The sequence below is a fragment of the Paroedura picta genome, chromosome 4 (genome assembly GCF_049243985.1).
Source record: "Paroedura picta isolate Pp20150507F chromosome 4, Ppicta_v3.0, whole genome shotgun sequence".
Taxonomy (NCBI): domain Eukaryota; kingdom Metazoa; phylum Chordata; class Lepidosauria; order Squamata; family Gekkonidae; genus Paroedura; species Paroedura picta.
The window spans coordinates 8,398,511-8,411,604 of record NC_135372.1 but is presented as its reverse complement, the minus strand read 5'-3'; the positions used below and the strand labels follow the sequence as shown (position 1 = coordinate 8,411,604).

At 52.0% G+C, this 13,094-nt stretch overlaps 1 protein-coding gene across 5 annotated transcripts in view; it reads left to right on the top strand.

Moving 5' to 3' along the window:
* Window positions 1–13,094, top strand: part of LOC143834845 (zinc finger RNA-binding protein 2-like) — a 41,294-nt gene that overhangs the window by 14,112 nt on the left and 14,088 nt on the right. For 3 of the 5 annotated variants that reach the window (XM_077331696.1, XM_077331697.1, XM_077331698.1), the window contains exons 4-9: window positions 902–1,138; window positions 1,253–1,563; window positions 3,564–3,746; window positions 4,987–5,206; window positions 6,490–6,647; window positions 9,944–10,063. In XM_077331696.1, the coding sequence (XP_077187811.1) occupies window positions 902–1,138; window positions 1,253–1,563; window positions 3,564–3,746; window positions 4,987–5,206; window positions 6,490–6,647; window positions 9,944–10,063 (1,229 nt within the window). The remainder of the gene's footprint in view (window positions 1–901; window positions 1,139–1,252; window positions 1,564–3,563; window positions 3,747–4,986; window positions 5,207–6,489; window positions 6,648–9,943; window positions 10,064–13,094) is intronic. The other 2 variants (XM_077331699.1, XM_077331700.1) reach the window with 1 other exon arrangement.

The following is a 13,094-nucleotide window of genomic DNA, read 5'->3' as shown; positions in this document are numbered from 1 at the left end:
AATGGACTGCAGTATGGACTGCAGGAAACTTTTCAGGGGAGATGGGGAGCCTTGATTTTATCGGGTGTGTTTTACTCTGTGATTTGTAAACCATTTCTCTTGGAGGTAAAGCATGTGCCACAAGAATCTGCCCGATGGTCTAACTCGTCTTGCATTCTGTACCATACGGTGGTAAACTGGTTGCTCTGGAGCAGTGGTCCCCAACCTTTTTGAGGCTGGGGACCGGCAGGGTAACTGCCCGCCTGCACATGCCGCGCATGTGCGGTCGCGCATCACGCATGTGTGGCCTGGCCGTGCATGCGCACATGCGTCATGCGTATGCGCGGCCTGGCCGCGCATTCATGATGCGCGGGCGCGGCCCTGATTCCCTCTCTCCCCCCTCTCGCAGTAAGAAGCTTCCCGGGCCGCAAGCTTGCAGCCTGGGAAATGTTTTACTGCGGGGGAGGGGCAGGGAGAGGGAGCCGCAGCCCGGCGCCATGGCCTTCACAGCCCAGCAGCGGGCCGCGGCCCGCGGGTTGGGGACCACTGCTCTGGAGGACTAGTAAACAGGACAGAGAAGCCAAGGCATCCCCTTCCCTTTACTCTTGTGTATGTGTCCTTTTGGCTGCAAATCCCACCCTCTGCCACTCATCTCTGTTTCCTTCTCTGCGTGATCCAGCAAACACAGCACCATCCACTAGTTATGAGGAAGGAGTTGCCGTGGGGAACTGTTAGCACACTTCCCCCAGCAGATAACAGCCCTACTCCCCCCCCCCCCCCCCCGAATGTTGGTTGGCCTGGTCACTGTCCACGTTTAACATCGGTCCTCTTTGTGCCATGGGAGGCTTTCCAGTGTGTTCTCTGTAGCCTTTCCCCCAGCGTCTCGGTGCCTGGCGTGAGCATTTCTCTGCATTCCTTCCAGACTCCCAGAGCACCTACAGCCAGCCTACCGCAGTGTACGCCCAAAGCCAGCCCCAGAGGCAAGTGACTCCCATTAAGCCGGTGCAGACTGTGAACGCTCCATCGTCCGCCTACAACGCATACCCGACAGCGACGACGGGCCAGCAGATCGCCTCCGCTGTCTCCATACAGTCATACACTCCTTCCTCCTCTTCGTACACATCTTCCTCATATAACTCCTCTCCAGTTTCTTACTCCGGTAAGGGTTGCTCCTCTCCTCCTCTGCCTCGCTTCTTTTCTCCTCAACCTGCTTAGGCTGGAAAGAGGAAATCCGCGTAAATGGGAATGGGTCATTCTCTCCCTGTGCCTCCAGGGTCAAACTACTCTACCTACGATGCAGCTGCCGGGTACCCGGCAGCCAACACGTCTTACTACCAGCCCGCCCAGCAGCCTCTCGTGCAGCCCCTGCAACAGCAGCCGCCACCGCCGCAGCAGCCCCCTCCAACGCAGCCGCCGAAGCCTCTGTGGAGCGGAGGTGGGGGCGGGGGCGGCAACCCTGTCCCGAGCGGCGGCTACAGCAAGAAACCACCCTTCCCGCCCAAGCTGCTGAAACTCAAAGGGCCTCCCAAACAGCCTCAGCTCCACTACTGTGAGATATGCAAGATCAGCTGTGCTGGCCCCCAGGTGAGCCATTGCCTCAGGTCCAGACTGCAGTCTAGGCAGGCAGAAGGTGCGTGGTTTGATCCCCGGGGGTCTCCAGTTAGAAGGATCAGATGAAAAAGGCCAGAGACACGGCCAGGCTGATAAGACAGTACTGATCTTGGGTTTTATTTTGTTTTTGTAAATAGTTTTGATTTTAAATTAACGGTAGAAAGTCAATACAAACAGAACAGAAAGGGGAAACAAGTAACTTTTAGATGAATATATTTAGGCAATAATGAAAGTAGATATGCATGTAAAACTTTTCGTCTTTCCATGATTTATATATCTCTTCCCAGCAACTTTTCTTTTGTCTCTGTTATACCTTATTTCTTATTTAACCACAACTTGTACTGTCATAGAATAACAGTATAGATTTCTTTATCACAAGTTCTGAAAAGAAACCCCAGTGGTCATTAAATTCTTGTACTGGTCTTCTGTTAACTCAATTGGTCAGTTTTGCCATTATAGTCTGATCTCTGGTTTATCTAGCAAAATGTCCACACTTGGCAAGAGAAGGTACTGATCTTCGGGGACCCATGGTCTGAATTGTTATGAGGCAGTTTAATAAGCATGGCTGCACACCTTCAGAGTGTTCCCGGATCTTGTGCAGTCCCGGGCACTCAAATCACATCTCTGCCAGCAGATGCTTTTCAGCAGCCTTTCCTATCTAATAACTTTTTTAAATCCTGCCTTTCCTCTAAGGAGTTCCAGACATACATATTTCTTCCCTCCTCACTCTCTCTTCTGTTCCAGGGTGGCTGTAGCTAAGCTGTCTGTGCCCAGTGCAAGTGGTCTAAGTGGGGTTTTCAAACCAGGATCTGATGGCCCTGCGACCTGACCAGGGTTGGGGGACCAACATGATGCCCCCAATTTATACACTGAACAGGAAAAGCCTTATCCATGGTTTATATATTTGTGAAACAGCCTGGGGGGTGGAATGTGTCCGGTTGTCCCAAGTTGGAATAGGGCCAATCAGGGTGCAGCCTGCAGCTCCCACCCTCCAACCCTGGACTCTAGCCTCTTTGTTCTCAGACAACGGAGCCAGCAGCAGGTAAGGGGAAAGGGCCCTGGGCAAAGGGTCGTGGTGGAGTCCCTGCTAACTAGGGCCTCTGGGCCTGCTAATGAGGGCCTCCTGGCCTGCTGCCTGCCTGCTAAGAAGCTGTGTCCTCGGCCTGCTAACGAGCTAACCAGCCCCCGCACGCCCCACTTGATCCGGCTGCGAGCTGTGGCCCAAACCCACCTTAAGCTGCCTGGCTACGGGCCAGGGGAGGGGACCCTTTCAAGGCCTGTCCTTAGGAACGGGCTTTGAAGCTAGTCTTTTTATAAAGTTTTATTTTTACTGCAGCAGAAATAGACACAGGGAAGTCTCCAAATCTGTGTGTTCCGTACAGTGCTACACAGAATTTTATACATCCATGTCATGCCTACCTCATAGGGCCTGCCTGGAGGCCTAAGCCAATATCATAATGCCTCTCTTTGAGAGTCATCTCTAGGACCCCTCTCTCACTGTCACCAAGCTTCCCAAGAGCTGGTAACACAGTGGCTTCAGCTGGCAGGTTTACAAAACAGAAATTACTAGTGTTGTGTGCTTCAGCTCGGTTCGGCTGTCTCGGCGATCACTGAAGCGGCGCATAGGAGGCCAGTGCTGCAGAGAAGAGGGGCAGTGGTGGCAGTGGTGCGCCAGCTGGTGGCCACACACAGGCACAGAGCTCTGCGCCTGCGTGATGCTGGCGGCTGGTACGTTGCCACTACCCCTCCTTGCTGTGGTGCTGGCTGCCTCAGGGTTCGGTGATCGCCGAGGTGGCGGAACCGAGCTGAAGGGCACACCCCTAGAAAGTACATTTCTTTAACTTTGACCTTGGTGCCGAGGAAGCAAAAGTTGGTTGACCCAATCTTAACATGAGCTCTAGGTGAAGAAGAGCATTCAGAATGGGATCTGCCGTGTTGGCCGTTGTTCGAGTCTCTTTTTTTTTCGCCGGCAGACTTACCGGGAGCATTTAGAAGGACAGAAGCACAAAAAGAAGGAGGCTGCGTTGAAGACGGGGAGCCAGGCTGGTGGGGGCTCTCGTGGGGTCCAGGCTCAGCTCTATTGCGAGCTCTGCGACGTGTCTTGCACCGGAGCAGACGCTTACGCGGCCCACATCCGGGGAGCCAAGCACCAGAAGGTGAGGGGAAAGGTGGCCGACAAGACGATCTAGAAACATGACTGGTGGGAGGGTTTCTCTAAATAAATAATGAATAAATATTTATTGAATACAGCACAGGGCGGGTAAACGACCTCAACAACTCCTCTCTGGAGTGAGGTTTCCAAACAGGTAGCCAAATATTGCGCCGTCACATGCAAATCACGCCACAAGTATGTTATTGGAAATCTTTCGTGCCTTAGGCACACTATTCATTCTGATACATTTTTAGTTTAATCCTGTTTTAAATGTTCGCTTTTAAAGTATTTATTTGCTGTTAAGCGTTTTCATAGATTACAGTTTTAAAAGTTGTGCAGGTTTTATAGCTGGCTTGGAGCTGTCTTGCAAATAAATAAATCTGAACAACAGCATAAAACAATCATTAGATTAAAAACATAATTGATTTCCCTCAATTAATATCATACCAGACCGGGGGGGGGGGAGGCAGTTAGTGTCAAGGAGACATTTTCTCCCATCTGCCCATGGTGAGGATAGCATTTCTGAGTAGTTATTTTGGGCCCCGACCATAAGCCTGGTGGAACAATTCGGTCTTGTGGACCCTGTGGAACAGATTAAGTGCTGGCAGGGGCTCATGGGAATTGTAGTTTGTGGACATATGGAGAGCCCATATGGCCACCCACCCCTGCTCTAGACGGTGGTGGAAGATGGCTTTGCTCTTGCAAATGCCAGCTGACTGAAACAGGGCAGTTCCTGGTACAGCTCTGATCTAGGAAGAAATCAGGGGCTTGAGCTGAGCTTTACTACCTATTGTTCTTAATCATCCCCAGCCAGAAACTCCACACACCCTTGCGTTGGGTGTTGTGTTAAGGAGTGGAGGGTCCTTGCTTCTGGAATCCAAGCCTTGTAGGCATGTCCATAGCTCAAATCTCTGGATTCCTCTGGTTTCCTGACAGTGTGTCACTCCTCTTTCTTACCGGTCTCTGAGGGTTCCCAGGCCCTGGCACCTCTAAAACTGTTCCTCCAGTATCCATTTCTGTTTCTGTCCCACCTTTCAGGCAGGCGCCTTGCAAAAGCCTCTTTGGGTGCTCTTTAACCTGGCCTGCTTTGCACAAAGAGCTGCCCACTTAAGATACCCAGTGAGTGCAAAAGCTCCCATGGGCCTCTTCCCTTATCTCGGCCAGCATCATATTTTAGAGGACGCCTGAGGGCCTGTCCCACCCTGCATCTTTTTTCCATCGCGACCCCACTGCATGTGTTTCAGGTGGTCAAGCTGCACACAAAACTGGGGAAACCCATCCCTTCCATTGAGCCCATGGTGGTCAACTCCTCATCGGGTCCGGCCAATGGTTCAGCCGGCAAGCCGAGTCTCCATGCTGCTGCGCCGGCCAAGCAAGCGCCGGGGATAGCGAACAGCACACTCAGCTCAAGCAAGGTGGCGCCATCCAAGAAGCCCGTCATTGCAACCAAGTTGGCATTTACAGGTAGTGAACTCTGGAAGAGACGCTGCAGCATTCTGCTAATGTATCAAGGCAGCAAGCCTCCAAAGGGCAGAATCCAGGGAAAGATCTTGGCCTCTGTGTCCTGTTTGTTTGGCCCTCCAGGGCTACTGGTTTGGCCACAGAATGAAAGAGGGCTTCTCTGTTTCGCTTCCAAAATAGCATCAGCGGTTGGGAGGACCTGTGTAGGCGATTGCCTGAAGGGAGAACCAGTCATTGGGTCCAGCTCAGTGGGAGAGTGCATGCTTTGCCTGCCCAGGGTACCCTGCTGACTGCCCAGCATCTGCCAAGTGGCCACTTGCAGCCTGAGACCTTGAAGAAGTGTTTCCGGGCAGAGAACTCCGGACCAGTTTCCTGACACACCTTAAGGCAGCTTCATACCGAAGTCCCTGGAATTTGAACGGGGGACATCCTGCGTGCAGAGCACCCAGTCGGCCCTTTGAGCTGAGATCCCCTGCATTTATTCACTGATTCCAGTCTCCCCACTCCTCTCGAGAACAACTGGTGGGTGTTTTGAGCACAGCTGAGCAAACAGCCCCCCTGGAATGACTCGCCTGCTCTCCCCCCAGGGGCCTCTGGATTTGTGGCTGGGCAAGACGTGGAGTCCAAACCACACTGAGCAGCAACCAGCTGTTTCAGCTCCCCTTGGAGCATCTGGGCCGGACGCTGGCAGGCTCTGGCCTAACGCGTGCATGTGGGAGCATGGTGTAGGTGGCTGGGAATTGTTGCGTACTTCTTTATATACCAATGAAAATAAAAAATTGGTATGGGGGAGAAGAGGCAGGGCCATGCTTTCTACCTTCTAGTTTGCAGGGAGGTTCCCCCCTTTTGTTGAGGGAAAAAAACATTGGGGGGAGCACTTTGAAAACCTGCCTGTGGGGAAATCATTCTTGAAATGGTTTGGTCTCTTCTGTCATCCCTTTCTGCTGGAAAGAGGGACTCCGTTTAAGACTGCCCTAACCTGGATAGGCCAGGCTAACCTGATCTTGTCCGATCTCAGAAGCAGCATCGGCTCTGCTTAGTGGTTGGATGGGAGACCAGCAAGACAGGCCGGGGCCACATCACAGCGGGAGGCAATAGCAAACCACCTCTGAATGGCCTCTTGCCTTGAGAACCCCACAAGGGGGTTTCCGTAAATCGGCCATGACCGAACAGCTCTTTCCACCCACAACGCTGGAGATGAGTGGGTGGTCTCTGCTTGGCTATCGGGGATGGGAACTCCTCCCTGATCCCTTCTCTTAAAACGATTTTGCCCCTTTCCGTTTTAGGAGCCAGCAAGCTGCCGGTAACCAGTGCGAAACAGGAGGCGGTGGCCAAAGGGGCATCTCCCAAAGCGGGGCTTCCAGTGGAGCAGCCGTCACTCGACGGAGACAGTCCAGGGGAACCACTTGATGTGCATCCTGTGGGTTATGATTACGTGGAAGAGGTAAGGCTGGGTCTGTCCTAGAATCCTAGAGTTGGAAGGGAACTCCTGGGTCATCTAGTCCAACCCCCTGCACTATGCAGGATACGCACAACCCTCTCGTTCATCCACTGTGACCTGCCACCCCCTTGAGCCTTCACAGAATCAGCCTCTCTGTCAGATCCAGCCTCTGTTTAAAAATTTCCAAAGATGGAGAACCCACTACCTCATGAGGAAGCCTGTTCCACTGAGAAACTGCTCTGTCAGGAACTTCTTCTGGATGTTTAGATGGAATTTCTTTTGAATTAATTCATTCTGGTCTGTCCCTCCGGGGCAAGAGAGAACAACTCTGCTCCATCCTCTATATGGCAGCCTTTTAAATCCATGAAGATGGTTATCCCTCTCAATCGTCTCCTCTCCAGGCTAAACAGACCAAGCTCCCCTAATCTTTTCTCCTACATCTTGGTCTCCAAACCCCTCACCATCTTTGTTGCCCTCCTCTGGACACACTCCGGTTTGTCTACATCCCCCTTCGACTGTGGTGCCCCAAACTGGACTCCAAGTGAGGCCGAACCAGAGCAGAGTAAGAGCCCCATTAGAGCTAGACCAGGTCTAATCCAGTCCTCATACGAAACCCTGACTTTCAGAAAGAAGAAGACACCCCTTGGGTGTTATTTCTGCTCCCCTCCCCAGATTTTTAATGAAGCCAGCACGGTATAGGGTTAGAGCAGCAGTCCCCAGCCTTTTTTGAGCCTGTGGGTACATTCAGAATGCTGGCATGGTGTGGTGGACGCAGGAACAAACCAGACAGCAGAAGGTTCTTCACTGTGGTGGCAACTACTGCCCAGGAAAAGTGTTTAAGAATTCACACAGTCAATCCAGACAGCTACACAGCCAGAAGCCCTGCCCATTTTCTGAAAGCACCTGGTGAGCACCAGTAAAAGCATCAGTGGGCACCATGGAGTTGATGGGCACCCTTAGGTTGGAGCAGGGTGGCTAAACTGTGGCTCTCCAGAGGTTCATGGACTACAATTCTCATAAGCCCCTGCTACACTCAATATGCCAGCAAATTTGGAAAACTCAACAATGGCCACAGGATTGGAAAAGGTCAGTTTACATTCCAATCCCAAAGAAGGGCAATGCCAAAGAATGTTCAAACTACCACACCATTGCACTCATTTCTCATGCTAGCAAAGTTATGCTCAAAATCCTACATGCTAGGCTCCAGCAATATGTGGACCGAGAACTTCCAGAAGTACAGGCAGGATTTCAAAGAGGCAGAGGAACTAGAGATCAAATTGCCAACGTACGCTAGATCATGGAGAAAGCTAGGGAGTTCCAGAAGAACATCTACTTCTGTTTCATTATGCTAAAGCCTTTGATTGCACAACAAATTGTGGCAAGTTGTTGTTGTTATTATTATTATTATTATTATTATTATTATTATTATTATTATTATTATTATTATTATTATTATTAGGATTTATATCCCGCCACTCCCCGTAGGCTCGTGGCGGGTCACAGCAGTCCTCTCCCCATTAAAATACCCATTAAAAGACTTTAAAACAATCCCAACATGGCGGAACTTATTATTCCCACCCCTGCTATCAGAGCGGCAGGGAGGGTGGGGAGGAGATGCTAGGTCCAAAGCTCCGTACCAGTTGAGCCCAAAGCTCCGTACCAGTTGAGCCAGAGGCCGCAGAAAGATGTTGAATAACGTGGGTGAGAGGACTGCGCCCTGCGGTACCCCACAGGGGAGTCCGTAGGGACGCGAGAACTCTTCCCCCACCGCAACCCTCTGGGTCCGGTTCTGGAGAAAGGAGCGTATCCAGCGCAAGGCTGTGCTCTGTATCCCCGTGCCGGCGAGGCAATGGATCAGAAGGTCGTGATCCACGATGTCAAAGGCCGCTGATAGGTCCAAAAGGACCAACACGGCCGACCCGCCTCTGTCTAGCTGGCGACGGAGATCATCCAAAAGGGCGACCAACACCGTCTCCACCCCGTGGCCTGGACGGAAGCCCGACTGATATGGATTGAGTGCCGAAGTTTCCTCCAGGAATGCTGAGAGCTGGTCAGCCGCAGCCCTTTCCACCACCTTGCCCAGGAACGCCAGATGCGATACCAGGTGGTAGTTGGCAGGGTCCTGCGGGTCCAGCGTTGATTTTTTTAGGAGAGGGCGAACCACTGCCCCCTTTAGCCGCTCAGGAAACTCCCCCGAACCTAGGGAGGAGTTGATGTCTCGGAGCTGGCCTCCTATCCCCTGGCCGCATCCCTTGAGGAGCCAGGAAGGGCAGGGATCAAGGGGGCAGGTGGTCGCCCTGACCGAGCTCAGCAACTTGTCCACTTCGGGAAGAGAGAGCCGCCTGAAGCCATCAAACCTCACTACCAAAGGTGGCCAACAGGTCTCCAGTTCGTTTACTGTATTAATTGTGGCGGGAAGGTCGCGACGGAATGACAAGACTTTATCCGCAAAATGGCTCGCAAATGCCTCGCAGCCAAGTGCCAATTGACTAATATTTTGGCGCCCCTCAAGGGCGGTGAGTGATCTAACTACCCTGAATAATTGGGCCGGGCGAGAGCTTGCGGACGCGATTTCCGTGGCAAAAAACTCTCGCTTTGCCACTTTCACCGCCATCTCATACGCCCTCCTAAGCGTGCGATAAGATGTTCTTGTAGCCTCGTCACGAGTCTTCCGCCACACTCGCTCCAGTCGTCTCACTTCCCTCTTCTTCTCCCGGAGCGCCCCCGTGTACCAGGGGGCCCGTTTGAGTCGAGGGCAGAGAGGACATTTAGGGACGTAGTGGTTACGAGTAAAAAACTCTAATCTGGAGAATTGAGTTTGACTCCCCGTTCCTCCTCTGCAGCCAGCTGGAGGGTAACCTAGAGCTAGTCGCAGTTCTCAGAGCTGTTCTCGCAGAGCTTTGTCAGCCCCACCTCCCTCACAGGGTGTCTGTTGTGGGGAGAGGAAAGGGAAATCTGTTTGTAATCCACTTTGGGAATCCTTTGGGTAGTGAAAAGCAGTGTGTAAAAAAAAAAAACTCCTTTTTTATGCTGTCTCTTGTTTTAATGGCTCATTTTACTCTGAGTTGCATGGTCTCAATGGCTTTGCTTGGTCACTTGTTTTGAATGGCTTTGTATGGTTTTTATAAATATCGCTCATTGATCACCTTATGCCCTTTTTTACTTCTGAGCTGACCTCTGGAGGCGGGGGGGGGGGGCGTGAAAGTTCCCTAGAGAAATAACTCCAAAGTTCACCAGAGCAGGGCTTTCCTGCCTCTGCTGGACTGCCTGTAGTTGACAATGCCTCCTCCACCTTCCAGGTACACAACGAAGAAGGGAAGATGATCCGTTTCCACTGCAAGCTTTGCGAGTGCAGCTTCAATGACCCCAATGCCAAGGACATGCACTTGAAGGGGCGGCGGCACAGGATCCAGTACAAGGTACAACCCAGGGGCCTCGTCTCCACTGGCCAAGTATTAGCTTATGTAGTGAAATGCTTTGTTACAATCCAAGATCAGCATACAGACAGCCCAGCTGTCATTCACACAACAAATGATAAAACAGTATCATATCCTTATCCATAGTTCCTCTTAATATTTGTGAAACAGCCTGGGGGGTGGAACATGTCCGGGGTGTCCAAGTGGGTATAGGGCCAATCAGGGTGCGGCCAGCAAAGCTGCCTGCCCCCTGATTGGCCTTGCCCCTACAGCTCCCGCCCACCATTATTGAATGTTAGCCACTTTTGCTCCAGAGAGGGCCCTGGATGAAGGGTGGTCGTGGAGGGGGCGAGCCCTCCGGGCCCGGGCTGCTAAGGAGCAAGCCCCGGCCCAATGCCACCTTACAAGGCATGGCTGGGGGGGGGGGGGGGGCTTTCAAAGCCCGTTCTTAGGAATGGGCTTTTCAGCTGGTATATAATATAAATCCACTTGCCACTGAGGAAAAGATAATAGAAAACAGAGTTTAGCTGGAAAACTGTTCTGGCTGACGTCCTTGGAATGAAATAAACTAAAAGTAAAAAGAAAGGACATTGTTTAAAAATATTCTTTATTATTGTTTAATGCCATAAGGATAGGTCTTTTCTTCTTGGTTTGAGCTCCCTGGGAATTTAGACAGTATTGGCAAAATATATTGGGTGCAAATATTCTCGTAAAGTTGGCAATATAGGAGCCCATGAATAATAGATTCTACCATACCTGACTGACATGAACGAAAAGCAGAAGAAATGCGTTCCTGCCTCCCTTCTATCAGAGCAGATGGTAGGGCATTGAACTGTGCTAAAGTAAATGCTCTGTGATGTTTAGGGTGCTCTAAGGCAGTGGTCCCCAACCCCCGGTCCTGGGACCGGTACCAGGCCGTAGATCATTTGGTACCGGGCCGTGGCTCCTCCTCATCCTCCTCCCCGGCTGCTGCCTCAGGCTGCCCTGCTACTCTGCCCTGCTACTCACCTTTGGTGCTCTGTGGTGGCCGCCATGGATGGGGCTCCCCCTCCGTGTGGCACTGCACAGCTGCTGCTGGCAGTGCCCTCCAGTCTTGAAGAAGAAGAGGGGGAGGAGGAGGAGTTGGTTCTTATATGCCACTTTTCTCTACCTGAAGGAGGCTCAAAGCCTGATATCACTGCTCCGTCAGAACAGCCTTATCAGTCCTGTAGTGAGCCCAAGGTCACCCAGCTGGCTGCATGTGGGGGAGCGGGGAATCAAATCCGGCTCGCCAGATTAGAAATCCACACTCCTAACCACTACACCAAACAAGGATCACCCCTCTTATCCCACCCATCCTGGGATGGCGTACATCATGTTAACATTTATTTATTTGTATTTCAATTTATAACCCGCCACTCTGACATAGTGGCTTGCAGTGGGTAACAATAGTAACCCCCAAATCAATCATAAAACCCCATTAAAACCCACCTCAGATGGCAACAGCCCTTCCCCGCTCACAGACTTCACACCTTTGCCTCAAAGGGACCACACCCTGGGTGGAGTGATGATCCTGCTAGCACAGGGAAGGCCAGATCTTACCCACCATGGCCTCAACCAAAGACCTGGTGAAAGAGCTCCGTTTTATAGGGCCCTCAGCTCTCCCGGGAGCTCATTTCACCAGGAACAAAATGGCTCTGGCCCTCATTGAGGCCAGGCGTACCTCCCTCAGGCCAGGGATGTCCAACAGATTTGCCCCCTCAGAGCCCTGCAGGAGGCATAAGGAGACAGGCGGTCCCACAGATATGTGGGGCCCAGACCGTGGATGGCCTTAAAGGTTAACACCAAAACCCTGAACCTGATCTGGGCTGCAATTGGCAACCGGTGCAGCTGCCTCAGCACCGGCTGGATAGATGTTCCTGTGAGGACCCTAGCAGCTGCATTCTGCACCAGCTGCAATTTTAGGTCAGGAACAATGGCAGGCCCATATAGAGCGTGTTTCAGAAGTCCACCTGGAGATGACTGTTGCATGGATGACTGTGGCCAAGCAATACGAGGATGGATAGGGTGCTAATAGAAGAAGAAGACATGGTTCTTACATGCTGCTTTTCTCTGCCTGAAGGAGAGAGCCCTGATATCACTGCTTGGTCAGAGCAGTTTTCTCAGTGCTGGGGCGAGCTCAAGGCCACCCAACTGGCTGCATGTGGGGGAGGCGTGGGGAATCGAACCTGGCTCGCTGGATTAGAAGCCTGCCCTCCTAACCACTACACCAAGTAGCCTCACCTGGCACAGATGGGAAAACACCCTGTGGGCTACTTCTGTGACCTGAGCCTCCATTGCAGGGGAGGCATCCCGAATCACACCAAGTTTCCGGCTGAGGGCAAGATGTTAAGTTGCATCCCAGCCGGTGTAGGTAGATGTGCAGTCAAAACGTCATAAAATAGACAGCGGTTTTGCCCCTGCATCCTTACTAGTAGCGTCTCCCACATTATCTTTGTGTATACCAGGGGTAGTCAAACTGCGGCCCTCCAGAGGTCCATGGACTACAATTCCCAGAAGCCCCTGCCAGCATTCGCTGGCAGGGGCTCCTGGGAATTGTAGTCGATGGACCTCTGGAGGGCCGCAGTTTGACTACCCCTGGTGTATACCATAGTGTAGATGTTACAAGGGAGAGTGTGGACATCAGTTGTTCCTAATCCTACTGCAGTGCTATGGCTTGGTGGCGGAGCATCGGCTCTGCCTGCAGAAGGTCACCGGTTCAGTCCCTGGCCTCTCCAGTGAAAAGGGTCTGGCAGTCAGACCCAGGAGAGCTGCTGTGCCAGTCTGAACAGACACTACTGGCTGTGATACAGCAGAAGGCAGCTCCATGTGTTCATATCCGTTCCCCAATATCTTTCTAAGGGGTGACAGGAGCCATGGCCTCAAGAGAGGTCAGCAAGGTCAGCAGGACTGCAGTGCTCCATTTCCCCTTTCCAAAAAGACACCCCTGATTAATTGAGGAGCCTTTAATAAAAGTGTTATTTTTAACAAGTGCTTCCAGTTGGAGGGTTCAAAG